This window comes from Arvicola amphibius, chromosome 9 (genome assembly GCF_903992535.2).
Source record: "Arvicola amphibius chromosome 9, mArvAmp1.2, whole genome shotgun sequence".
Lineage (NCBI taxonomy): Eukaryota > Metazoa > Chordata > Mammalia > Rodentia > Cricetidae > Arvicola > Arvicola amphibius.
In genome coordinates, this window is record NC_052055.2 from 6,354,681 (window position 1) to 6,380,402 (window position 25,722).

Below are 25,722 nucleotides of genomic sequence, written 5' to 3' on the forward strand. Positions count from 1 at the left end.
ACTTTCATTTGCTCAATTTTTTTAAGTAGAAGCATTATTTGCCTTCTTATGTTTCATTTTTCTTCTTTTGGGTTGAATGATAAATCCTTACCCATTTGAGAATAGTTGCATCATTTAAAACATTTATCTGATAAAGATCAACTTTTGTTTTTTATTTCACTCTTAAATTTCATTATTTGTATTCTCAAGGCTGTCTTCTTTTTTGTTTGTTTGTTTTTCAAAAGTCCAACATTATTTTGATCTTAAAATTTTGATTGTGTGTGTGTGTGTATATGGATGTGTGCGTGTGTGTGTGCATGTGTGTGTGTGTGTGTGTGTGTGTGTGTGTGTGTGTGTGGATATACATGTGTGTGAGCACATGGATATGGTGGTCAGAGGACAGAGCTCCCATATTAGACTGAGCTCATTGGCCAGTGAAGTCCAGGGATTTGCTTTCTCCACCTCCCCAGAGCACAAATGCTGGGACTGCAAGTCTATCACATTCACCTGGCCATCTTCTCTCTTCCCCTCTCTGTCTCCCTTTCTCTCAGATTCACTCTGTAGCCTTTGTGGTTCTGGAACTCACAATGTAGAACAGGCAACAGAGATTCAAACTGCCTCTGCCTCCAGGGTACTGGGATTAAAGGTGTGCACACCACCAATCTGGGCTAGCATCTTTAACTTGGGCTTTGAGATTGGAGGTTAGGTACTCACCCTTGTGCTAGCCCTCCAGCCATGACACTGTGATCTTAGTCACCCTTTCTTTTCCTGTTCAGTACTGCAGTTTTAGAGGCATGGACCATTATACCCCTTGCATACCATACCTGGTCAGGGGAAAAATAGGTTTGGGGGCTCATTTTCATTTGAAGTTATCCATTCTGTTAATCTAATTTGTCTTTATTAACCATGTTAAAATGAAATTACTGTTTTGTATTTATTATTCATATTCTATTATTTTAACTCTAGTAGAATTTAAACCTGACTTTTAGATTTCCTTTTTGGGCATATCAAGTTTTGGTGTTGCCTAGAAAGTATTCTCTGAGACAAGCTGTGCTTTCCATGATGGTTAATAATTCATCTCTGATTCATGGCAGAACGTCTTTGGATCTTGTGAGGAAATTGGCATCTTCCAATATAGTTTCCCAGTCTGTTTCTGTCAACGTTACACACACACTTTATGCTTAACTGAATCTAGTAGTCTATCTCTTGTTACTGTAGCTTTCCTTGTATGTTTCTTTACAATCATAGATTTGTGTAGTTTTGAGGACAGAAAGACAGACTGAATGGTACAAAAGATCCATACTCTTATTGTTTGAAAATAAAACAAAAATAAACTTAGCATTGATTTTGGTTGTTTTCAATCCTCTAAAATAGAGGGCCTTTTTTACATCTAGAAGTTTCATTTTACATATGAATACATATACATATACACATATGTATTATGCATATATATAATATATTTTATAGTGTCATAATGCTAACTACGCATTGCACTCCTTTACTGAAGCTTGGCCTGCTCTATTATTGGCAGCTGCAGCTGTCCCTCTCTTCTCTTCTCTCTAGCCCTCCCCCTCTTACTTTTCATGGTTTTCTCTGCCTTTCATGCTATTCCCTGCCGTTTGTCATCAACCTCACTAATTCAATTTTTCTGCATCATCAACTTTCTCTCTATAAGAAAATAATGTTTATTGCCGTAATTCTACTTGGTTGTTGTAATTTTTATCATTTTTTTCCTATTACATTCTTAGCTTACTTGAAAAATATCTTTAAGAATTATCCTAAAAACCACAATCTGATTGTTGAAAATATTGCTGTTTTCTAAAAATAAATATTTTGACGAGGGAAACGCAAGAGCGATGTTTGTACTAACGTCTCCCTTCTATTTATAACCTTTAAACTACTAGGTAGTCACAGAATATATTTTTTTAATGTTCTGAAGTGTCACAGGCATTTGTCATGCTGTAAGGAGAGCATCTGTGGACTACAGGGTCTCTGTCACCCCCTCCAGTTCTTTCCTGGCTGCTGGTGACTCTTGTCTGAGACAGAGATGGCAAAGCCCTGGCATTGCAGGGTCAGTTGTCCAGGCTGCTCACATGATAGACACAGGGTGTTGGCTGGGGGCCTAGATTCCTCCTCAAATAGCAGAAACTAGGGTAGTCTGCAGCAGATACCTTGGGGATCGAACCCACTGAAGGGTGAGCAGGCTCCTGCCAGACTGAGAGAGTCTCCTGTGCTTCCAAGGAAGAGGTGCTATTTCGGACAGCTCATGGGAATTGGAAGGAGCAGCTCTGTGCTATCACTCACTCAAATGACAATTCTGGAAGAACACTTCTCTATTACAGAAAAATAGGGTTTGGTTTTGTTCAGTCAGGGTCTCACTATGCAGCCAGGGCTGGCCTAGAACCTGCATACTTCTTCCTTACCTCAGAAATGCTGGAGGTACTGATGCATGAACCATGCCTGGCACCTAGCCCTATATTTTATAAGCTAAAGGATTTTAAAAAGTTCATTATTCAGTTTTCTCCTCTTGGTTCAAATTCTCCTTAATTTCAATGGGTCTGTTAGTGATTGCCACCTTATTTATTTAATATCTATTCTTCAATGATCCCAGACACACAAAATGTTACGTTATAGGAAAGATCGCTTTGTTAAACTTCAGCAAAATATAGTTTTCTATCCTGGGTTTTCACTGTGTAATATTTTTCTTGTATACAGTAATTAAGTTTTTTCCCCAAACTTTGTACAACTCTGCCCAATTTGAGTTGTGCTAAATGTAAACAAGACATGTCTAGCCAGTGGGTTGAGTGATCTTCTCTCTTGATCTTGTAGTCCTTCCCCACAGCATGCAAGTGAACATGTATCTCACTTCCTGTCCATTTTATGCACACATTTTGATTCTCTCAAGGAGTTTCTGAAAGCTTCGGTTGGTCTGTGGAGTCTAAGTCGATTTCCTGAGAACACTAAGAGCCCTCACCGCAGCAGCGCTCATAAGAAGTTGGGGTACACTGTCCTGCTATCTCCTCCACTCCCACTCAAATTTACTCCAGTTGGTTTCATGTAAAAACTGAAATAAAAACCCAAACCACTCACGTAAGGCTTTCCACAATCTAAATTTTATGCTGCTTCCTTTGTGTCGCAGCAAGTGTGAGGAGCTGGGAGGGGGAGAATTCCCACACACTTTTCCTTCATAGTTCTCCACATGGTGCATGAAAAGTTCTGAAGTTCAGAGTATGAAGCTCAGCGTACAATGTCAAGGCCACGCCAGACTGCGTATCTGTTCTGAACAAGAAGCCAACCTCACAGAAAATGATGCTACAGAAATAACAAGCCATTTGTTTTTAATCGATGGATACACAGTCTCCCACATTAGGACGGGCTGTGCTCCACCAAGAAAGATTAAAATCTAAAGAAACAAAACAACCTTGAGAATTTACAAGATAACAATGGCTACTTTTATCTGGCCTCCCTTCCTGTTGTAGAACTCAGCCTGCTTCATCCTCCATCCCCCAGGTTCAAAGGACTGATATCTGTGCCCTGTCGTGTCGTCTGTTCTAGAATAACCCGGAACACATAACAAAGTACTTGTTCATGGTTGTTTGTCACAGAATCGCTCAAGCTTGGGAGTGGGCCTTAGAAGGCCACCTTTTAAGACCTTCAGCATATACTAAAGTTGATGTCGTTAGTAAAAGATGGAGAGAAAGCTGTAGCCAACATCGACAATAGTAGGACCATCCCTTGGTACCAGACTCTCCCTGTAAGAACTTCCACACACCTTTCCCATGTTCCCCTAGAGATGATCAAAGGTCAAACTGACTTCAAGGCAGAAGGCTGGAACAGGGTACATGGTGTAGTGTGGTAGGTATTATATCATTTTTATTTTTCAGTCAGAAAGTTCACATCTACAGGGAGGATCGAATTGGAAGTTTTAGCTAACTGTGAATGGAAACCACAAATTTACTTTTCCTTCTCATTTGCAAGTAGGGTTTGCTTGTTTGTAATTTTAAAATCAAGAGGAAAGTACCTTAAGTATACGAAGTCAGTAAGGTCTGAAGCAATGGCTTTCCAAACAATGACAGGAAAATAATATCTGAGCTAGGAAGAGATTAGCAACACACAAGGAACACCGATGCTTTTCGCTGTGTAGAGCTTACATCACTCTGCCTCGAGGCAGTAAAAACACAATGTGAAAACCAATAGCTGAATCAAAACAAATGCCGCCTGAACACACCGCAGCGTCTGAAAGCAGCACCCTTTATATCTGAAAACAGGAAGCTGTTAATTCTCTGCTAATTCAAGTTCTGAGTTAATCTGTTCCCAAGGCCTAGGAGCCACATCACGAACAATGAGGGTGAAGTGATCTGGGGGCACAGCCTCCCTGAACTTGTTGCTGATGTGGTATGTATTAACGCCAGGTGAAGCGAACATTCCAGCACGGTTTACCTCCTCGAGGAAGGGAGAGGATTCCATTGGTTTTAATTGAGAAAAGGTGATTGTGTTTGGGCAGCTGCAAATGAGAACTTTCCTAGGCTTCTTCAAGCAGACGTTATGAAATCACTGAAGGAAGAACTTTACACTTTCAGCAGAGCATCGTAAGCACACTGTTTACCCCTACAGATAGGAAGACGAGATGACTCTCATTAACTACGAAGCCCAGGTTTCTTTCCACACATGCTGTCAAATGTGTGCTTCAGTCAGAAGTGAGTGTGGCAGGGAGGGTGACCAGGGTTTATGACACAGGCGCTGGAGTGCCTGAAGCTACCAGTGGAGTGCTCATTTATGAGAGCTTGCCACCTTTGACTCAACCTATAACTCCTGCCTGGAAAGGTACTGGCTTTTATTCTGCCCTAGGCTTTGTTGCAGAGGCAAGGGATATTTTCTGTTTTAAGAGAGTCCTTAGAGGCTTCCTCCAGGCTGCATCTGCTAGACGATGTGGGTGGACTTATGCCTGTACTCTCCCTGCCCTCCTAGGTGTCCAAACAGCAGGGGCTCCTCTTAAAAATTCAGCTTCTCCTCCGAGTGCCTGGTGTCTTCAGACAACCTTTAATGTGCGGGCATAAAGTAAAAGTCGTTGTGTGATAGGTTTTATGGACAAGTGCTATCTGGGCCCCTTGAGATGTTCTCACGTACTGAATCCAAGTACCTTTATGGCTATTAATGACAACACCGGGTGCTTTGTTCTGAAGTGTCCTGTGGATGTGTGTCCCAGGGCATGTTACAATTAGAGCAGGTTGAGCGTGTGAAAGTTTTTATTTTACTTTACCTTCCTTGCACAGCCTCTGTTACTTTGGTAATATCTTTCAACTGGACGTCCAGTGAAGATCAGATTTTATTTAATTTTGTAGTGTTCCAAATATGAAAGGGATTTACCAGGAATGAAAAAAATTGGAAATAACAATTACACTTTTGAAAGTAAACAGTTAACTTAAAACATATCTAGCCAATATGAGGGATCTATACCAATGCTTTGTTTAGTGTAAGGGATTTTTTTCCCCTCTCTCTATGTGCAGGACGGTACAGGTTCAGAGATAATATCCATCATTATTTTCTGTGTCGGATGCAAACAGCGCTAAATTGGCAGCTTTCCAGGCTTGGGAAGCCACCTCACTTGTGAAAAACGGAATCTAGTTCTATCTTTGCCCTCGCTTTGAATCTTTGGTCCAAAATGGTGGTGTAACAGCATGCAGTTTTGTGAGCTGTGTGTGGTGGTTCACAGTGCAAGCTGGCCATGACACTGAGCTCCAAAACCCCACTGGCCTAGCTGGGTTCGTGCTCCGGCCTGATGATGATAAAGGTTCGCAGTAATGGATGAAGAGCAGTGGGAACAGGAATAATCTGGCCAGGACTCCTTGCTGCTCAGGTATATATTCTGATACATAATAATTCCTGGTAAGCCTTTGTATTCCAGTTTAGTCCTCAAATGTAAACATTCATCAGGGTTACCATAGGGCTTCCTAAAACAGATTTTTGGTCACATTGTTGAAGGTTCTGGGACCAGGAGATGACCAGGGTGAAGTTTGATGATTAGTTTGACTCTGTTACAAGTTTCTAGTTGATGCCAGTGCTGCTGGGGTGCTGGTTTCATTCGGGGAGCCAAGGTTTGCTCCTCAGTTCCATATTTGGCCAAAACTCAGGCGTCATTTCAAGCACATATCAATAATTTACCAACCACCAGAAGGTTCAATTAGTAACTAATCACACAGGTAAAGAATTGCTTGAACAATGCAGGTTCAGAAGAGGTGTGATTAAAAGATGAGAAATTGGTTACATTCAAATTTTATTGACCAAGAAATAAAACAAAAAATAAGAAGAAAAACAATTATATATTGAGCATATACCATATTTCTGATGGAAGTATCTGCACTGATTTTTCTTTTCTAGCTCTATGTTTTCCTCAGACTCTATGCAATAAATTGATTTTTTTCTTTTATATGTTCTGAACACATTCATATTGCTTCTCAAGAGATGTAGTAGAAGGAGCGGTGGACTGTGTCCCGCCACCTGGCTAGCTTAGCCACAAAATAATTACACAGAAACTGTATTCATTTAAACACTGACTGGCCCATTATCTAGAGCCTCTTATTGGCTAACTCTCACATCTTGATTAACCCATTTCTGTTAAATCCCTATTCACCACAAGGTTGTGGCTTACCGGTATGAGTCTAACCAGTGTCCATTTTGGGCAGAAGAAGCATGGCATCTGCCACACTTTTCTTTCTCCCAGCATTCTGTTCTGTCTATTCTGCCTACCTGAGGGCTGCCCTATCAAAAGGCCAAGGCAGTGTCTTTATTAAACCAATGAAAGCAACACATAAATAGAAGAACCCCTTACACCAAAGAGATAAAGAAATGTATGTTAGATCTTTTGTGTAATGTTTTTTGAAATTGTAATATAATTATATCACTTCCCCTTTCCCTCTCCACTATTATCCCTCTCATGAACCCCCTTCCTCTCTTTCGAATTTATGGCCTCTTTTTCTTTACTTATATTCTCTCTCTCTCTCTCTCTCTCTCTCTCTCTCTCTCTCTCTCTCTCCTAAATACATTCAAACTTCTCTCTCCGTATAGTAAGATTAGTATGATATTTTGGGCATATCTTTTTAAAGGTCATCCTTAATTTTTGTTGGCATAATAAAGTGTTTAATGAAGTTGATAACCAATGCCCCTTGTTTATAATCCTTTTAAGCAATATTTTTGTCATTTATACTAAATAAAAAATCAACTTGTACATTGTCATTGGTTTACTCTACTAAGAAAGAGGTTATAATTAATCTGTTATCACAGAATTTGTGGCTACCCATTCTCCGCATGTCTTTACTTACAAAATGATTTTTAAGACTCACTTTTACTTTTACTGATTTAGCTTTGTGGTAAAACTATGCAGGGCAACACCCAATGGTAACATTTTATAAATACACTTGTTCCTTAGACAAGAATAATAGATATATTTTGCTTTTGACATTTATTTCTTAAAGAATATATGTGCTTTCTTTTAGGGGTTTGTAAAATTACAAATTTTGGTTAATCTATATGTAAATATTTATTAGAAACATATGCACAAAAGGTTTCATGGTATTGTCCAATTTTTCATATTCTTGCCCATAAGAGCTGTTAAAAATCAAATATAGCGCACTCCATGTCATGGTAACATCTGAAGATTCATGGAACCAACTCTGACATGAAAAAAATCCCATCATTCCTGAGTTCACATAGCCAAACAAGTTTCTATCAGGCTGAGAGAGGGATAATGAGGAAAGAACAATGGACTGCATTCAGTTATTATTAAACATTAATAATAATAATAATAACAATAATAATAATCTACTTAGGTTTATATACGTGTGAGCATACTATTAAAAATCTCAGGCATTTATACTCATTTTCTACCTCCCAGTGCTATCATTTCACCGTTTGATTTCCAATTGTATTACAATTAAATTCAACTGAAGAATCGTTAGTCGAATGAGCATTTGAGGCATACAGACACAATGCAGAGCTCCAAACCTGCTGCTTCCAGTTGAAAATGTGGATAGGATAGAATTATAACAGAGGAGATAAGAAAATGCTCAAATGCACATAATTTAGGATATTACATAAGAACCTCTTTTTGCCTCTCCATGCTAACATGGAGTGTTTTGTTCTCTTCTGTCCAGTCTCATACCTTGTGTGCACAAGTTTGTCTTCTGAAAGGAAGTTATTTGCTCCTTTTAGGGTAGGGTCCTCTCATTTTGTCTGTTGCTGTGATCCTGGTACCTAATATGATACTTGTCATTTTCAGCACCCTAAGTATCGTGAGTGAGGTGAATAGAACACTGGGGATTCTGGAAACTCTCATGAAGAGGACGGAGTTATGTATAATGCCTTCTGTAGTTTGTACTTATTGCCATGGTGGGATTGTAAATTTCAGGAATGGGATGTAGCTCAGAGATAGAGCACTTGTTAAGCATGCTTGAGACCCTTGGTTCCATCCCCAGAAACACACACACACACACACACGCACACACACACACACACACACACCACACACCTACCCATACCACACACATTTATACAAACCATACATACACACACCACACATAACTACACACTACAATTCCCCACAAATACACTTTGTACACACATACACAGCTGTACATACACACACAAACATACCTACACATGCCATACACACACACATACAAACACACCATACACAAAAATACACAATACACACACATAAATACTGCACCATCCATATATACACACATCACATACATGTTCACATACATACACATACCATGTAAGCACACACACCATGCACATACCAACACACATACCACACAAAATAAAGAGAAAAAAATCTTAAAACATCAAATTCCTCTCAAACCAAGCAAATTTGTTATAGTATGTTACTATAATTATCCCATTTTTTGATTAAGTTATTATTTTCTTTTCAAAGTGAGGAATTGCTTTAAAGACCAGGTTTTAAACCTTGAGTTCCCATCCACTTTTCAAGTATTGAAGTAACAACATGCCTTGACACCAAGCTTATTTATTGGTGTTAATGTCTTACGCAGTTCATTTGTTTATAATTTTTACAAAGCCAATTATATAAAGTTTAACATAGGTGTGTCCATTGAAATAAACTAATATGTGTGTGTCAAGCCTCATATACTTACACACACATATATACATCTAAGAGGTTTGATACTTATCATGGCTTAGGGATCCACTAAGAATCTTGAAATGAATCTTCTGCATAGAAGGGAGGGGACTGACCATTTCAGTCAAAACAAGGTGTCAAGACATTTGACATCTGCAGTAAATTAGGAATTGCTTTATGGGGCTCTGGACTGAGACCTGCTTATGAAATATTTGAATTTCATTGCTATTCCTGTCACTAACGTGCTGGGTCGGTGCACAAGGCATTTACTAATAAAGTGAATTTTCTCTATGTCTGAGTTACTTCCTGGGAATAAGTTAGTCATTAAGGACTCCAGTTTAGACCCTGTCTTAATTTTTTCTGTAACTGTTTCCCTTGCAATATCAGTTGACTCTACTATACAAGTTTTTGTCTATTCATAAGAAAACATTGTTTGCCACTATTATTCAGTTGACTGCATGTTCCAAAAGTGGGCATTTCAGGGAAATGGCATGTAACAATTCGGGTTGTTCTGGGTTTAGACATAAAATTGTTAATATGTTTTCTATAAAAAGTAAGTATAGATTGTATAGCAAAATGTTGCTCCATTCTATTTAAGATAAAAAGGAATCTTCCCCCCAAAGAAACAGCTTAAATAAGAACTGGCTCCTCTCCCTTCGTTTCAGAGTGGAAAGTTCCATGAGAATTTCTCTAATATCTTCTGTGCATTAACATTTCAAAACTCAATTTAAATATCCACAGATCTCATTTTTAATAAACTTAACAAAACTCTGGTTATTTCCTTTAACTTTTTTGATTGAAGGACAGCAGTTGGTACAGATATTTTTTTAAAAAGATGTACAGCTACGAGCAAAGTCCCAAATCAATTATATATAAGAAATAACACATGGAAAGAAATTAATGAAAAAAGGAGAATTTCAACTATATGATTCTCTGGTCTGCTACCTGCAGGCAACAAATGTAAATGGGAGGCAAAAAAATCAACATTCTTCTGGTAGATAAGGAGAAAAATTAATAAAACTGTTTCTTTCCTACCAGATCCCCTGATGCCACTATTGTTGGAAGTGGGTGATGGCAGAAACAGCTTGTTCTCCCAAAGTACTATTTTTTTTAGACTACAGAAATAAGGTTTCATTCTTGCTGTTAAGCTCAATTACATGAGTTCGTGTGGATCTGCACTGTCCAGAGAGCATTCCTGTTCCCTGTCCCTTCTCATTAAATGACTCGGTGGGGTATGCATGAGACAAATGGAATAGGAACCAAGTGAGAAGCATTTTGCAGTGCACCCACAGGATAATGATGATCCATAAGAATGTGTGAATATAACAGCTGAAAACCCAGAGATGAACTGCTGAGACCCACAAAGTACACCCGTGGTTAAGTAAGAAAAACAATACCTTCTTTAAAAAGAGGGGCACATTTTTTTTCAGAGATTTAAGTTGTTATAATGAAAGGCTTTTTTTTTAACCTCAACATCTAATTGAAATACTAAGTTATCTTATATATTACTGTTTCCCATAAAAAGGCTTTGTATTTTTTGTATTATGAATATTACCTTGAAATTAACAAAGAAACTAAGGTAAGATACAGGTAGTTAGATACCAAGACAGCTAATATAAATCCACTGGTTCATTTCATCACATAGATAAAAATGTAAGTTATCTTCAAATGAAAAGTTGCCTTTTAGCTGCTCTCATATATTAATGGAAGTATGTGAAGTTTTCACATGCTTGTGTGTTTACAGCTTAAATGTGAATCTGAATTTGTAGCTTTTATTTTTATATATTTGTAAATTTGAAAAGTAACATGGCCAGGCAAATGTAGTTCAGCTGCAGGGTGGTGGTTCAAACAGGGTATATGCTGTTCACATTGTAATTTTTGGAGTTCGTTATTGATATGTTTGTGTGTGTGTGTGTGCATGTGTGCCCATGTTTATGTATGCATGTGTGTGTGCATGTGTGTTTGTGTGCATGTGTGTGCCTGTGTGTGCATGCTTGAGAATATATATTTATGCATCTTCTTACTCCTTTGTCTGAAGACATCTACCACAGAGGAATTTTGAAAGGGGCAGGACACAGAAGTAAGCAATTTGGACAGAACCTCACCATTTGCATTTTCCTTAAAATACTAACGTTTTTGAAAGATTCATTCCATGAGTGTGGAAACTGTGTTCTGTGTGTGCGAAGTAACAAAGTTTGTGATGAAGCTTTAACGGTGTAGCTAATATTAGTAGAAAGAGTGAAAAGCAGCCTATGCTGAAAAACAAACCAAAAAAAAACCCCACTGGAATGGAGAAGTCTGGAAATATTTCTGTGTGGTTTAGGGAAATACGGAACGACCAGTATTTCTGAGCACATCGTGATGGATTATTGTAATTATTGGGAATGATAATATTTTAATGTGACTTTCTTCCCACCTGTCAGTTGTAATCAAGGCTGCCCAGTATTCGGAAACAATCTCATTTTACTAGGTGGCTAGTCTTGTGCAGCCTGTAGGATGCGTAGAATAATAATGCGCAGGAGAGACTGAATGTTCTCTATAGTTCTACTGTGTTCTGTTTTAATCAAAGTGTATGCAAAATCAAACCGAGATAATATATATATATAATAAATTCATGCCAATGGCTGTTTAAGAGGAACAATTTCATACGGGGATATTGCATTCGATCCAAAGAATTTGGCCTTTCTTTCCATCCTCCGTACATGACCCTGTCTGTTAATTCCTGAACAGCTGAATGTCTTTTGTTGGAGACCCTTATTCTGAAACACTTTGAACTATCTCAAAAAAGACATTCTGACATTTAGGTGAGGGTTGCCCGGTTTATAATAGGCTGCCAAGATAGAGTTACAGAGCAAGCAGTGTATGTAAAGACACGTGTAGTTAATTTTGATATTTATTTGCTGATTTCCACTTTCAATTCCTCGTGCTGTGGATAATTCTAATCTTCTTTCTGTATTTCGCATGGCATTTATATATTACCCTCCCATTTTCTTTGTCTGTTTCTGGTTCTGACATCAGCTACATCAGTATGGGTATGCTTTGGGGGATTTCTTTAGCCCCCTGAAGTTGCGGCGACCCTTTCTCAACAATTTCTTCTCCCAGGGGATCGATTCTCCCCTAGCTGCTTCATAGCCATAGGCGCACACTCTGTTATTTTACATTTCACTCCGTGGTTATGTAACCAGGGTCTACGACAGAATGACTTAATCTTTAACATCCCTATGTCCCTTTACAACTTTTAGGTCATTCGAATCATCTCCCTATGACAAATTCCAGGATAGACCCACACTGGGCTTTGCCAGACAACTGAGGCACTGGGTTGCCCGGTACCATGGAGTTCTGTGAATCTTTTAAATTCTAGTGGACCTTCCCTTTTTTTTATTTCTGGGACACAAAGGTAGCCGTGGCCGATTCAAAGGGGTCCTGAGCACACAATCGTTTCTCTGCCCTAAAAATGGAACAAATAACTTTGCACCCAGGCCTGCTCCTTTTTTTCTCCGGGACCATCAAGAGCATGGCGGCCTTTCCCTTTAGTCCATTATATTCCCCGTTTCAGGATACACAGCCTCCTTTTCGCGTTTTAAAATCAGGTAAATGTTGATGTTTATAAACAGCAAGACTATTAATTCTGGCAGGAGGGTTTGAATATCTGTAAATCAGACCCAATTGAAGGGCTGAACTTCAGAGTTCCTCACCCTTGCCTGCCAAGTGGCCTCAATCAGAAGTAATTTTCTCCATGAGGGCACATGGAGCTTGGTTGTGAGCCTCTTCGGAGGAGATATTATTTGTGTCAAATTACGTGTGCTGATTTTCCTGAAGTGGACTCTGTGCCCACTAATCCATACCCAGGAGGTCTCTCTATTCCTTCCTTCATTGGTGCTATTAATTATACTTGGGCTTCAAGGGTCTCTTATTTACCCCTTTAAAATGTTAGTTTATGGCCACCAATTATCAGCGATGTTTCCTGTTAAATAGTATTGAGAGGAATGTGAGATCCTGGCTTAAAACATAAATACTATGAATTTTAAGAGAAACCCCTCTCTCAGCATCTGGCTTGACGGTTAAAGAAGTGGCTAGTAATTTCACATTTGAAAGTACAGTAGATTATATAAATCTGAATTTACTTTGAAAATAGTGTGAATCGACTCTTTAATCATCTTCCCGCATCTTATTCTAAATATTGGCACTGAGTTCTTGCACCTTTCAAGCAAAGGAGCTCAAAAAACCTTTACCATTTGGACTTTGAACGCAAAAGCTCCTTTTCAGGCACAGGCTCAGGCTCACAAAGAGATGCTGAAGACATTTTTAACTCTTGAATTTGCAGTAGGCTTATCAATTATAAGTTTTTCATAAACCTAGAAATAAAAGTGAAGCGCACATTTTGAATCTGCGCACCTATTAAAGATCCACAGCGCATTAGCTGAGTCTGAGGTTTGCCAAGGATAAATCAGGGTTGGAGAGTTTCGTTTTCTTTCCCGGGATCACAGGAGCAAGATTTTAATACGACTCTCAAAATTTAATTTAAGATATTGCTGAAGCCAATGTGCCATTCTGTGTTTTAATTATTCAGTAACATTATCTTTAATAAAGGATCTTGCAAAAATTTTTATCACGTTTCAATTTTTAAAAGGACAGTTCATATTGTTGATTTTATTTTTATAGTATGCAAGCATGTTCTCTAGGTATGAAGGGTTTTATGTGTTTCATATTTTATACATGAACTGTTCAAATATTTATTATATTATTGGAAGTTATTTCTGTAAGCAAAATTCAGAGTATTTATTTTTGAAGAAAAATATGGCCCCCAAGGGACTATATCATGCCATTTCTGTTATAACTAATATTAAATCAGTTACTTTACAAATTGATCCAGTATGGATTATACAAAAAGAATGAAAATGAGCAATCAGATTTTTTATTTTGGGGGGGTCTACAATAAGATCTCCTGATTTTTAAGGAAGACTCTGGCTGACTTTTAGCTGTCGGAAGAGCAAGGCCCCTGTGTAAAGCTGGCTTGTTAAATGCCTGTGGAGGAGAACTGGGGATGGTGGGCCAACCACCTGCTGACATTTTCATCTTCACGAATTCCTTGAATTTCAGAGTTCTGTTTCAGACAGGAGATGTTTATCACTGCCACAGACTGGTATGCACGGGAATGCATGATGTTAGAGAAAGGGTGTGCAGATGCTGCACTTGGCAAACCAACAACTTCACTTAGTGGGCTACGACGATGTTCTGTTAGCTGAGCTGCTTTCCTGACCATAAAACTGAGAAGAGAGCCTGGCTATACAGCAGCCTGTGTAAGAAAGCACCCTGGACCTCCTGCACCAAACACAAATGAGACTTTCTTTTTAAACGTGTTTCCTTTTTATTAAACATTAAATTAATTACTTCAGAAAAATAAAAACAAGGACATGTCATCCATTAGTGTCTTCATTAGATAAATGATTAATAAATTTATTTTAAAATGTAACAAATGAATTTGAGGAGTGATACCTTGCTACTATTTAATATATGGCTTGCATGCTTTATTTATTTAACATAACTGTTCTAAAATTATAAATGCTAGACTTGGAATTGTTAATAACTGTTTAAAAACTAATAGATCTGTGAATTTATTTATTTTGACTCTTCAGTTTAAATAATAGAAGTGTTACAATTATGAGAATATTAAAAATAAACTTTTAAAAAATTACATAAGGGAAAATAAATTCTGAAGAGGACAAAAGACTTTTAAAGAAAATGTATTGCTTGGGTGTGCCTTAATTTAAATGCAGGTAATTAAGTCTGTGCATGCAAATGTGTCTTGTCAATTCAGGCCTTAGGAAACTCACATGGGTGGCAGTCTTACACCACGGGATGTAGGCATGTTGGCTTACGCAGATATATAAAAACAATAATATTGAAGCATTTAAATTGATAAGATTTATCTTTGACCCTAAAATTTTCTACTACATTTGGAGAAAGAGAGAGAGAGAGAGAGAGAGAGAGAGAGAGAGAGAGAGAGAGAGAGAGAGAGAGAGAGAATGAGAGAAAAGGAGAGAGACACAGCAAAGGCAGGAACCTAATTCTGCAAGTATTTATCCTGTGAAGACCAGTGACAGAGTGACAATTAGTACCAATTACCATAATTGTGCTCTGTGGATAAAATGCCACACTGCTTCTTTTGCAGTAAATGCAGGCTTTACTTAGGAAAACGAGTCCGCTGCATTATTTGGTTAACAGCACCTGTTCCCATGCCGCTCACTTGGAGGTGCCACTGCAACCCTTCCCTCTCTTGCGGTAAATAGGCCTGTTAATGTAGTGTACCTCACTCTCGCTCTTTCCGAGGAGCCTGCATTTCTATTACTGAAAAAGTATCACATAAATACAAATTACATTTTTTTCATTAGGAAACTACTTTTCATTTTAGAAAAAAAAAATCAATTAATTGTGAATAAGGTTATGATTTCGCCAGGGAGAGAAATATGTAATTTTTCTTCAAGCCTCAAACACATATAATAATGAAATCTTTTCTTGGAATTCACTTTTAAGAAGGATTTTTAAAAGTATAGACTTTATTAAAATCTCAATTCAATTAAAATGCATTCAGTTACTATAAATCTTTATTAAAATCGCAGGTAAAATTGTTCAACAGTGTAAGAAAGACTCGTGCTTCTTAACCTGGCAGTGAATTCTATCAAATGACCATAAAGTGCACAGATTTGCTCTTCAAGACAGGCATGTGCGTGTGTGTGGTGTGTGTGCATGTGTGGTGTGTGTGTGTATGTGGTGTTTGTGTGGTGTTTCCATGTATGTGTACGGTGTGTGTGTGTGTGTGTGGTGTGCGTGTGTGGTGTGTTTGCATGTGTGCATGTGGTTGTAGTGTGTGTGCATGTGTAGTGTGTGTGTGTGCATGCATGTGTGTGTGTGTTGTGTGTTGTGTACGTGTGTGTATGTGGTGTGTGTGTGGTGTTTGTGTTTATGTGTGCAGTGTGTGTCTGTGCGTGTGTGTTGTGTGTGCATGTGTGTGTATGTGTGGTGTGTGTGTATGTGTGATGTGTGTGTGTTGTTTGCGTGTGTGTCCGTGGGCACATAGAAGGCTTGGTACTGGGAGTGGAGGCAATGGAGACTGAAGTTACTGTGTATCATCCCCTCAGGTACCAGCTATCTTTGCTTTCTCAACGAAGGCAGTATTTTTTCTTCTTTTTTCCCCCCACTTTAAAAAATTCACTTATTCTGTAAGTTTCTATGCATGTACTTATTTATATATTGAGTATATTCACTTCCAATAAACCACTGCACACTGTTTCTTGGGTGTGATTACATTAGTGTGTGCATGTCCTCTTGGGACAACATACTGTAATTCTCTTCCCTCACCTCTGTAATCAGAACCACCCTACTTAAAGGATTTTTATTTCGCCCCTAACTTGGATGTGTTTGGTACAGTGTCTCTGATTCTTTTTCAAGGGCCGCTGGAAGATGCCATTGAGGATGAGGACGAAGAGTATGCATCAGAGGAGGCAGAAGGCATCGCAAAAGGGGACTTTCCACTGGAGGGAAGCTTCCCAGCAGACTTTGGGCCAGAAAATCTGAGCTGCGAAGAAGTGGAGTTCTTTTGTAACAAAGGTAATCCTTGATGGCTGAATGGAGGATGGAGGCACGTAGGTGGTTTTGAAAGAAGTTGTCTTCTTCTTCTTCTTCTTCTTCTTCTTCTTCTTCTTCTTCTTCTTCTTCTTCTTCTTCTTCTTCTTCTTCTTCTTCTTCTTCTTCTTCTTCGTCTTCTTCTTCTTCTCCTCCTCCTCCTCCTCCTCCTCCTCCTCCTCCTCCTCCTCCTCCTCCTCCTCCTCCTCCTCCTTCTCCTCCTCCTCCTCTTCCTCCTCCTCTTGTTCCTCCTCCTCCTCCTCCTCCTCTTGTTCCTGCTCCTCTTCCTCCTCTTCCTCTTCCCTCCTCATTCTGAACCTTAGGATGGAGTAAAAGTACTAACATAATGCAATGATCTATAATATGGGAAGATTACGATATAGGAAGGTCTTTTGTCATTTAAACAAGTCAGTTCATTTTGATAATGATCTTTTTGTTTTCAAATACTCTATTACTGATTGGTATATTCCCTGAATTAATTTTGTTGCTGTTTTTTCCCAACCAGCTATAACATATTTGATGTTTATCAGATTTCTTCTCTCTTTCTACAGGTAGTGTTTGAACTCCTTTAGTTTGCATGGCACTAGTAACTGAATATGAGGACTGACTGGTGCAGATAATTCCCAGCCCAAGGTCTGGCTCAGTCTTTCTAAAAAGACTGAGTACTATGGGTGTTAGCTTTCAACACTGCTGCTCCCTCTTAGGTTATCTGGATAAAAAAGTGGAGGACCTTTTCCTCTGTGAATCTTCTTTGGACATACACACACCACACACAGATTCACCACACACACATACCCACACACCACCCATTCACACCACACATACACACATACCACCCCCAAAAGACCATACAGACCACACACATATACCTACCACCCACGTACCACACATACACACACACTACCCGCACACATACCACACATACACACAATACACACAATACACACATACCACCTCCATAAACACCATATAGACCACACACATACACATACCACCCACATACCACACATACATACATACTGCACACACACACACCACACATACACACACATACATACATACCACACACACCACCCACCCACACACCACACATACACCCCCCCACAGATCACATACACACCACATATACACACACACCCCACACAACACATACACCCACCACCCCCAACACCACAAATATACACACACCACCCACACGCGCATCACACAAACACATACACACATACACACACACCACCCACACACACATCACACTTACACACATATGCACGCACACCACATACACACACTTTATACCACCACCCACACACACCACACACAACATATACACATACACCACAGACACCATACACACACACCATACACACACACACACATACACACACACACACACACACACACAATAATCCAAAAGGTACCGGCGACAAATTTCAGTTGATTTCTAACCTGAAATTTTTCCTTTATTTTACATCTTTTTTTTCTAAAAGTAATTTTATGATTTCACATGACTTTTTATTATTTAGTTTTACTAGTTTGTTTAGTCTCTCCTGGGTTAGGACTTCTTTTCCTCCTTTACCAGTATGCAATGTCATGGGTGTTGATATTACTTCCTAGGTTTATAACAGCTGTGTCTGCTAATTTAGCAGGATTGTATCCCAGGCGGCAAACTGACTGAGACGCTTGGAGTCTGAGTCTGTCTACACCTGCCGATATTTATATGTGTGCGATGTTCGTGCAGGCACGCCGTTTTCCTAAACCTGGATATTGTTTTAGACAGTTGAGAGAGGTGAAGTGAGCTTGTGTGTGTTGACTGTCTCAACAGCCTAAAATCAAGAAAGCTGATACAATAGCTTAAAAATGGCCACTGTATCTATCGTGATGGTCACATGTATTTACAGTATTTTTAAAAGCTTCAACAGTGCATTCCCCTGTTGATGGTGTCTTAGAAACTGAGGAAGCCAGCTCCTGAGTTTCTGTTCAGCCGAGCTACAGTGTCACTGGGATCTCCTAGGGCGTGAATAGCGGCCTTGTAATATGGTGCCTGTCTCCAGGACAGAATTTTGACTGGAAATAAGAATATAACGTATAGAACAATTTTGTCCTTAGAGCGATTTCAGGCCAACTTGACGTTTCCTTTAGGTGTTCTGGATTCTGTGTCTCTCTTGAGGATATGTAGTTTAGGCAATGCATGGAAGCACACGCTGAGGTGTTGAGGTATGCTGGCTTTTAAACTACATCTGCCACCATCTTATTCTCTATTGTTTCCACAAAATTTCTATTTCTATGTTTATTATAAAGTATCTATTTTTTCTAGAGTATTTTAAAAAAAAAGAATGAGAAAAGCTAAGGGATGGAAGGCATTTGCCTTTTCCTCTCTTTGGACTCTTATGGTTAAAGAGTCAAGACATAAATTTAGATCTTTAGAAGCATAACTAATGTAATTAAGAATAAATAAAATTAATAATTGCATTAATTTAGCAATAGTATTATTATATCCTGTTTTAATTTGGGGCGATCACTACTAAAGGCTTATGTTTAATAAAAGAGTTTGGTAAAGCTGAAGCTTTGGCTAATCTCTTGGAGACAGATAGACCTAGAGCAAATGGTTTTTTGTAAACAGTGTCTATAGTCTTAAGACAATAATATTCATCTACACTAACAAGAATTGGGACTCAATGTAATAACAGGCATTTGGGAAATGAGAACATTGAATTACAATTATTATGAATGCTATTTAATGGATGTGACCATTTGATAAACACTTGGGAATCCTAAGATATTTTAAATATGCAACAAACACTTAATAGCGCAGACACTGTGTTGAATAGTATATAATATACGTGAATTATAAAACAATTCCTTAATGCTCAGTTTGAAACAAAAAATTCATGCATGGGAATAAGGACTGTTATTTTCATGTGATATCTTCACTATAAATGTGAACATTACTATTTCATTTTACTGTGGCCTTATGTCACAGGAGAGAATTACATTATTTTACTCTCATAGACAGCGAATCGTAGGAATGCCCCTGAAAGTTGGTTAAACAGATATGAAAGGAAGCCAGCACTGGCAGACTGTAGCCTGTTGTACAAGGACTGTAGTCTTCTCAGTCACTCCCTTTCTCCTTCTCTCGCTATTTAACTTGTGTTGTTTAAATACAATTGGAAGAGAAAATGCAAAGAGGAGAGAAGGCGATCTCTGTGTAGGTAATCACATCTGTCTCCGTGGCACACGCTTTTGCTTCCTTTGTAGTTGAAGATGGAAGATAGACTAACCAGTGAAACAGGAGAATAATTTAAAGCCTTAAGGAAATGAACGTTGTGACTGAAAAATCGGGTATAAAATGTTCTCTTAAAAGGAGTCTTTTCACTGAAAAACTATTTTCTTGTGTGCATTCTTGACCATTTATGTTGATTCCAAAGTTGTCATTCTATATCAGAAAGTGAGTTAGATGGTTTAGAGTTTCTTTCAAAATCTACAATGGTCTAGTTATTTTAATGGCTGCCATAGATAAAATGTTTAGACATTGGGTGTATGTTCTTAATAAACAAGTGTTAACTTAAGATTTCATACCATAAAACATACGAAGAGTCTCTTAATTCTTCAAGCCACAAATACTGACATGAGTTCAGGGATAACAGGAATCATCCTTACAAAGTGACTGCTTCTTCATCGATATTTTAGTGTTGGATTTTGGGTAAGTCATGCTATGTTATCGTAACTGTTTAGTTTTTCGAGGAATAAGAGATGAAAAGCTTCATTCTTTAAATATCTATGAAAAACTGCTTATTATAGGTAAATGTTTCTATGTTTAGGATTGTCCATATATTGTAGGATATTGTCAATGGCTAGAATAATAATTTTACTTTCTATAGTGTATTTTTCATGACTTCACTCATATTATCTATATTCTTGCTAAAGGGCAAGATCTTGTGCACATCTGGAAGAAATCATTAATATTAAAGCTGTGAGTCTCTCTAAACCATGGGTTCAAATATTGTTTATCTCAACATAGTAAGGTTAAGATCAGGAAAAGTGTAATTTATACTTTATGTTTCTTTAAGAGGTTAAATTCTTAATTATGTGATTGTATCTCAGACAAGTCCTTGTTCAAGTTATAGGCCTAAAATTGACAAATCCCGTAAAAGATACCAAATCAGCTCTTGGTTTGGACAGAAGAGATTGTTTACAATAAGATGCTTCTTTAAACTGCTTTGGGCCTCTGATATTTTAAAACGTTGCACAAAATATAAAGTGATAGTTCAGGCCCTAGCATTGTCTTTTGTTCTACACTGCTTGGCTTCTTGCCTTACCAGCATCTGCGACAGGAAGGGAACAAGCAAGAATTATTTCCTCGAATTTGCAGATGACGAAGACATCCACACTGGGCTCATAAGTGCTACATATTTCCTGTGGTATTGAGTTATTTGCCCCAGTTATTGCATCTTTCTTTCTCTGTTTAATGTAGAAAACAGGGGCATATATTCATGCATGTGCAAAACTAAGCCTGGAGTTAATAATTAGTCCAAGTGGAATACCAAACTGAAATATTTAAGTTTCTTGATGAAAGAGGTGAAGTAATTGTGTGGGGGATACATTTCAGGAGAATGGACAGGATGTGTGAACAGGAAGGAGAGAGTCAGATGGGTGTCTCTGTCATGTAGTAAGTAAGTAAGCAGCTGTGCTATGGGAAAAAAGTCTCCAAAAACTATAACCTGAGTTGCTAATAACAATGATCTAGGAAAGTTACTAGCAGCCTTTGGAAACTGTTCTGTGATGTTATGGTCTCTAAGGAAGCTAAGGGGGAATATAATACCTTCAACCTTGTCATTTAAAGACAGAAAACTCAAATTCTTTTCCTAGCACCTAGATATAAAGAATGGTCAGAGATTATTTGATAGTGTGCACACTAAAAAGGCATTTGGGAAGATCAGTGTTGGCAAAAGCCTGCAAGATGGAAATCCATACAATAAGGAAGCATATTGTGCAATGATGGATATTATCATATATTCAAAGAGCTTATATTAAGTAATATTTAAAAGGGAATGAATATTTTAAGTACCCTTTTAAAACTGAACATTATAAGGTCCATTAAGAAAGTAGAATAGAACACAGGTTCCTCAGTGTTGGAGTTAATGCTAGCCCTAGCAATAGTTATGAAATTAAACAAACAAATAAACAAAACACAGATACTGAATCAGGTTACCAGAAGTTTCCAGTCTTGTTCATGGATAAATTCAATAGAACTCAAACCTTTCAGTAATATGCTTCTACAATAACAAGACAATCTCTATCCCAGGGGAAAAGCAAGGGTTAATGAAGGAATCAAACTCAGACTGTGTATGGTGGGCCATATTGAGCACATGAGGAAAGACAGGACAGGTTTAGATGGTGGAGTGACTTTATAGCTATGTGTGGAGATACTTTAGATTCTATAAAGAGCAATTAGGCAGGCAGACTTTGAATAGAATGCAGAAGGAAAGCAGTGGGCTTCTAGAACTTTCTCACCTGTGTGCCTAGTGTTGGACACAGTACACAGAGGAAGACAGAGAGCTGGAGAGGGGGACAGGTACAGTCATACAGGATTTGCTGCTCCAGGGACCTGTGTTGGATCCTGGCACTGTGGAAGGTACAGGGAAGGCGTGTGTGAAAGCGAGAGAACACAAGAGAAGATGCACAGTCAGGAGGCAGCTTGCTCGTGCCTAGTGAGGAACGGCCTTCAGGAAAGGAAGGTGGCGGCAGGAAAGTGAGACAGGTAAATTGGGGGAGCTGTCAGGAAATACAAATAACCCAATCCGAATCATCTCTTCAGCCAAGAGCTTGATGAGACTCCATCTGTAGCTCATTAATATAAATTCCACAGTAGCATTTTGTGGGTGTTTGGGGGACAATCTGTGTCACCTTGTTCCTTTCCACCTTTGCAGAGTTGGGTCAATGTTTTCTAGAGATTCCCGCATCCTTGAATGAGAAAAACATAGAGTAGGATGCCAGCAAATTGGAAGAGGTTTTATTATTATGCTTAGGGAGACTGGCTGCTAGACCCTTTGAGCTGTCGCCCCTCCCCTCTCCCCCTCGCCTCTATCTGTTTTTGGAGTTTTGTTTAGAAGTTAAGAGTGATGGGGAAACGGTATCTTTTCCTTGGACTTTACATAACAAGCTAAGACTAGCATTGCTCATTTTCTACCTGCCCTCAAACCTGTGGGGTCCTGCTTGTTTTTTAGCTGCTCCTCATCTCAAACACCCGTGTTATTTTTGTCTTTTAGTTTCTTCTTTACTCTGGATTCTTTTCTCAGTAAAGAAGTCCGTTTCCATCCCCCCTTCAGTCGGGTTCTTTCCCTGCATGGCTTTTGTGAAGCCTTGCCTCCTTCTCAGATGCGGGGTAACAGAACCCGTATCTGTGGGAGGCAGGTCTGCTGTGATCACTTTGAACTCAATAAGGAAGGGGATATTTACAGACAAAGTTGTTCTTTTTCTCTTAACGGGATTAAGAAGCTCAGCTCCTTAAATTCTTGCATATAACACTGACATTTCCAGGGTGTGTTTGGACCAGGGAGTTCAAAGAGAAGGAGTGAAAGAGAAAAGCCAATATGACTTTGTTTTTTACCTTGCTGGAGGAGCTGTTTGTGCAAATCGCCTATAAGCTTATTGACCTGAATCTTTGACTCCTTGTTTTTCCTGGATTTGGCTGGAGTGGAGACACTGATGGAGAGCCGATAGGGCTGATTGAACAGCCCCCAGCTTTGCTTGGCATGGGCCTGGCTTCGCTTCTCCACCACCTCCCTCCCTTCACATGACATTATTGTTCCTTGGCAAACCTTAGGCTGCCCTAGGCCCAGTTCTCCTTCACAGTCTGTTGTAATGGACTTTAAAAATCACCGTGTTTTTCTTGCATGGGCTGTCCCACGGTGAGAACTGAAAAGTAATGACTGTTTAAGGAACTAGGAAGAGAGATAATAGCCATATCCGGCTTGGGTTTTTATCTCATGGTAAGTAGTACACCTGTGACGGGGGCTGCCGGTCTTTCTTAGCTGCTTAAAAAGTCTCCACAGCATGGCTATTACTCAGAACTCAGCAGAATGTTTTAAATGATGATCAGTGGGGAAATGGGGGGCACCTGAGCAAGCCCCAGGGCAGCAAGAGGGTAGACAGGTAGGCTTTGATGGTAATTGTTTGGTGAAACCAGATGGCTTAGTAGTTTTTTTCTTTTTTTTTTTCCTGTGACATAAAGCTCCTCATACAAGGGCCAGACAAAGCTTTGTCTACCTACCTCACCTTGGACACTAGATCAAGACAAAAATTTCAACAAGGCAAAAAATTACTGATTTTGATCATATATGAAATGTCTCATACTGTGGAGTTTATAGGAGACATGTATGAAACCATTTCCCACTTTTTTTGCATATGCTAAGCCCGGAGCATTTTTCTTCCTGTGAAATGACCATCAACATTTCACAAGTGCAGTCTGCTAAACTTCTTCTACAGGATAAATTTGAACTTGGTAAGACATGCATTCTGTTAGAATTTCTCTTGTAACCTCATGTTATACCAAAGTATATTTCTCTTTTTGCCTAGCTAAATACATATGGCTTGGGAAGGATTAACTCATTTTCAAAGATACCTTTATTTCAAATGAGCAATATGTTTACAACAGAAAGAATGGATAATACTATAAAGGCCATTTTCTTATAATTTAGAAAATGTATTTGTTGGTTTAAAGTGTAAGGATTTTGCAAGAGCAAGACCCTTTCTGGACTTGTAAGATTTATCTTGGTTTGTTGCTTGTTCTGAATGTTAAAAGTAATATATAAGAAGAATAATCTATTTACAATCCTGGCATTATATTTATATACATCTGGTTATTATGAGACACATGCATTATTGATTGGCTCTTTCAGTTTTAATCTAGATATTGAACCAGTTGATCATTAAATTTAGCTGAATAATATGAAAGAGAACTACCTATATGGAAGCCCATTTTAATTTCTCCATTTTCTTGGGTACAGTTTTGTACTGAATAAAGATTCAATGTTTCTTAAGAAAGCATTTTTTAATCGAATTGCTGTTATATTTAGAGTCTATCTCAGTGTTACGTAATTTATATTTGAGCGTCAGCCTCTTGTTTGCCAAGCATGCCTATCTACTAGCACTGTTTATTTTTCTATTTTAAAGGAAACTATAAGTACGAATAGCTTTGGTAATGCCTGGGCAGCCAATTTACTTTAACCGTATGAATTAGGTTGGTTGGCAACCCTGAATGTTAACTGTTGGGCGAATAAGGATTAAAGAGAAAGTGTTCGCTCTGTAGGAGACTTTTCTTGGAAATAGCAGTGTCTCCTCTACTCTATATCCTTAAATATCACAAATGATTCCCAGTTTCATGGTTCTGCTCGACCATTTAGTAAGTTTAAATCAAATAGGTTTCTCAAAGCTCTTAATCTTCTCACATAAAATTTGCATTTTCTTGTTAGTATGTAAAATTCTCTCAGTGATTTGTTATCATTTGAGAAGCAACAGGCAGTATTAGGCATTTGCCCATCCATTACCTGATGGGATAATCTTTATCTCTGGTTGCCCTAAACATAGAAGGTGTAGAGGGAAATAGAGAAAGCTCTGATATGATGAATTTAATTATAGTAATAAAGTTAGTCACTTTTTGTTGTTCTTAAGAGGTCAAATGAAAATAGCTCGACGTGTTGTACCAATAAACGCTGATAACGAATGCAGATTGTCGTCTCGGTGCTTTTCTTTCCTTTCTGAGATTAGACAGATCAGCGTTGAGACTATGCACCAATTACAATAATCGGGGTAATGGTAATAACAACTCCCAGTTTCTGTTTGTCTCTAGAAGTCAGGAATCTTGTTGTGTGCACAGTGTTTCTAATAAGCTTGCTGGCTTGCAGGATAGATATCATTTTCACTTTGTCTTCATAGGTTTGGTACTTTGGTCAAAGTCAGAAAACTTCTAAGGTAATACATTA

The 25,722-nt window shown here is 38.5% G+C and overlaps 1 protein-coding gene across 1 annotated transcript in view; it reads left to right on the forward strand.

Moving 5' to 3' along the window:
* The window catches only part of Zfpm2 (zinc finger protein, FOG family member 2), a 495,880-nt gene that overhangs the window by 140,007 nt on the left and 330,151 nt on the right, over positions 1 to 25,722 (forward strand). The window contains exons 4-5 of the mRNA XM_042055712.1: positions 4,671 to 4,803; positions 16,568 to 16,726. Coding sequence (XP_041911646.1) covers positions 4,671 to 4,803; positions 16,568 to 16,726 — 292 coding nt within the window. The remainder of the gene's footprint in view (positions 1 to 4,670; positions 4,804 to 16,567; positions 16,727 to 25,722) is intronic.